At 44.1% G+C, this 1,459-nt stretch overlaps 1 protein-coding gene across 1 annotated transcript; it reads right to left on the minus strand.

Annotated features, from left to right (window-relative positions):
- Nucleotides 1-365: 365 nt before the first annotated feature.
- PHALS_08976 (chromodomain protein, putative) lies at nt 366-1,156 on the minus strand (the record flags this gene model as incomplete). Its single annotated transcript, XM_024724421.1, has 2 exons — nt 366-541; nt 598-1,156. 2 exons carry the CDS (start codon nt 1,154-1,156, stop codon nt 366-368), a joined length of 735 nt encoding a protein of 244 aa, XP_024575300.1.
- Between the last annotated feature and the right edge of the window lie 303 nt (nt 1,157-1,459).

The raw sequence follows: 1,459 nt of genomic DNA on the forward strand, positions 1-1,459 counted from the left end.
TGTAGCGCCTCAAAGAACGCCTTCTTCTCAAGGTTGTCGACAGGCGTGTACACGTTGTGGATGTAGATAGGAGCACCGTTTGTTATTACGGAGACAACCAAATATCGACATGGAACAGTCAGAGCCGACAATTTCGAAGCAGATCGGAATCCTGGAAAATCTGAGCGGAGCACAGTCATCACACCACCTGAGCGTGCGGTAGAAGCCATCAAGCTATGAGCGTTGGGGCCGCTGACGAACAGGCGATGCTGGAACGGGATTCGTGGCTGAATTGTAAAGTTGCGAGATTTTGGGCGTCGCGCAATTTCGTCTCTTGGACGCAGGAGAGACTGTTCTTGATGAGATGGTTTTCAATCAAGAGGTGATCACTCTTCTTGATCCCGTTGTTTATCGTGAGTATAAGTGATAATAGCCTTGGGTTTTTTTATAATCTGAACCCCTTCTTTGTACCTTGCGAGCGTGATGCAATCCCGTACAAAAGTCTCATACCCATCAGGATTAAAAAAAACATAGATTCGACCACCTCCCTGCTGCATACCCCCTTCGTTGAAACTTTTATTGTTAGATTCGTCGGGTGATAGCAAATATAGTTATTACTGGATAATGACATAGTAGCATCACCTGGCCATTTATTGTTAAACAAACAAGGATACGGCGTATCGAACTTAGCTACATCAGTGTTGTAGTCGCGTGGGAACCAATCGTTTTTATGCTCCGGATAGTGATTTCGTAGCTCAGATTTGATACAGTCTCGAAACGGATTGTCACAGCTGAAAGCGATATTAGTGAAATCAGTGTCCATCTCCTGATACTGGATGTCGAAGAGATCGAAGCAGAAATCTATGCAGCCATAGTTTAACTGAAGCATGCGTAGCTTGGCAAGCTGAGAAATAGCAACCGACAAATGGATTTGGTTCTTATTATTGAGTCGACGCTTCTTCATTGTGAATTTACACGCATCATTAAGCTCATCGGATCCATGATACGTAAAGTGTTCGATCTTGTTTTTGATAGCTTTGTCGCTCGACTCATACTTAGCCTCTTTGTGCTTGCTCATGTCCATTCCAACTCGACCAAAAGCATCTTTGTCTTCCAGTTTCATCGCCTTTGACTTATCAATATCGCCTTCTTGTTGAGCATTTGATCCAGCCTCCATAAAGGGGGTGAAAGCTTTGTGGGAGATGGCCTTGACAAAGCAGTAAGCCTTGGTTTTCTCCATACCATGAGAAATGTACCGCTTGAGCAAAGAAGTGTAGATAAGAATCCTTCCGCCGAAGTAACTGTCAATCAACTTGCGAGCTAGTTCTGCTCAACTTTGCTTGCACACCTCATTGTGATCGAGCACGTGTTTATTAATGACGCTCTCGTTCGTACTTTCGATCAGTACATTCTTGATAACTAGAGTTATCTCACCAAAGCACTGCTTGAGGTGCTCTGGTGTTCGAATATCACACTCAAG

The sequence above is a fragment of the Plasmopara halstedii genome (assembly GCF_900000015.1).
Source record: "Plasmopara halstedii genome assembly, contig: Scaffold_323, whole genome shotgun sequence".
NCBI lineage: Eukaryota > Oomycota > Peronosporomycetes > Peronosporales > Peronosporaceae > Plasmopara > Plasmopara halstedii.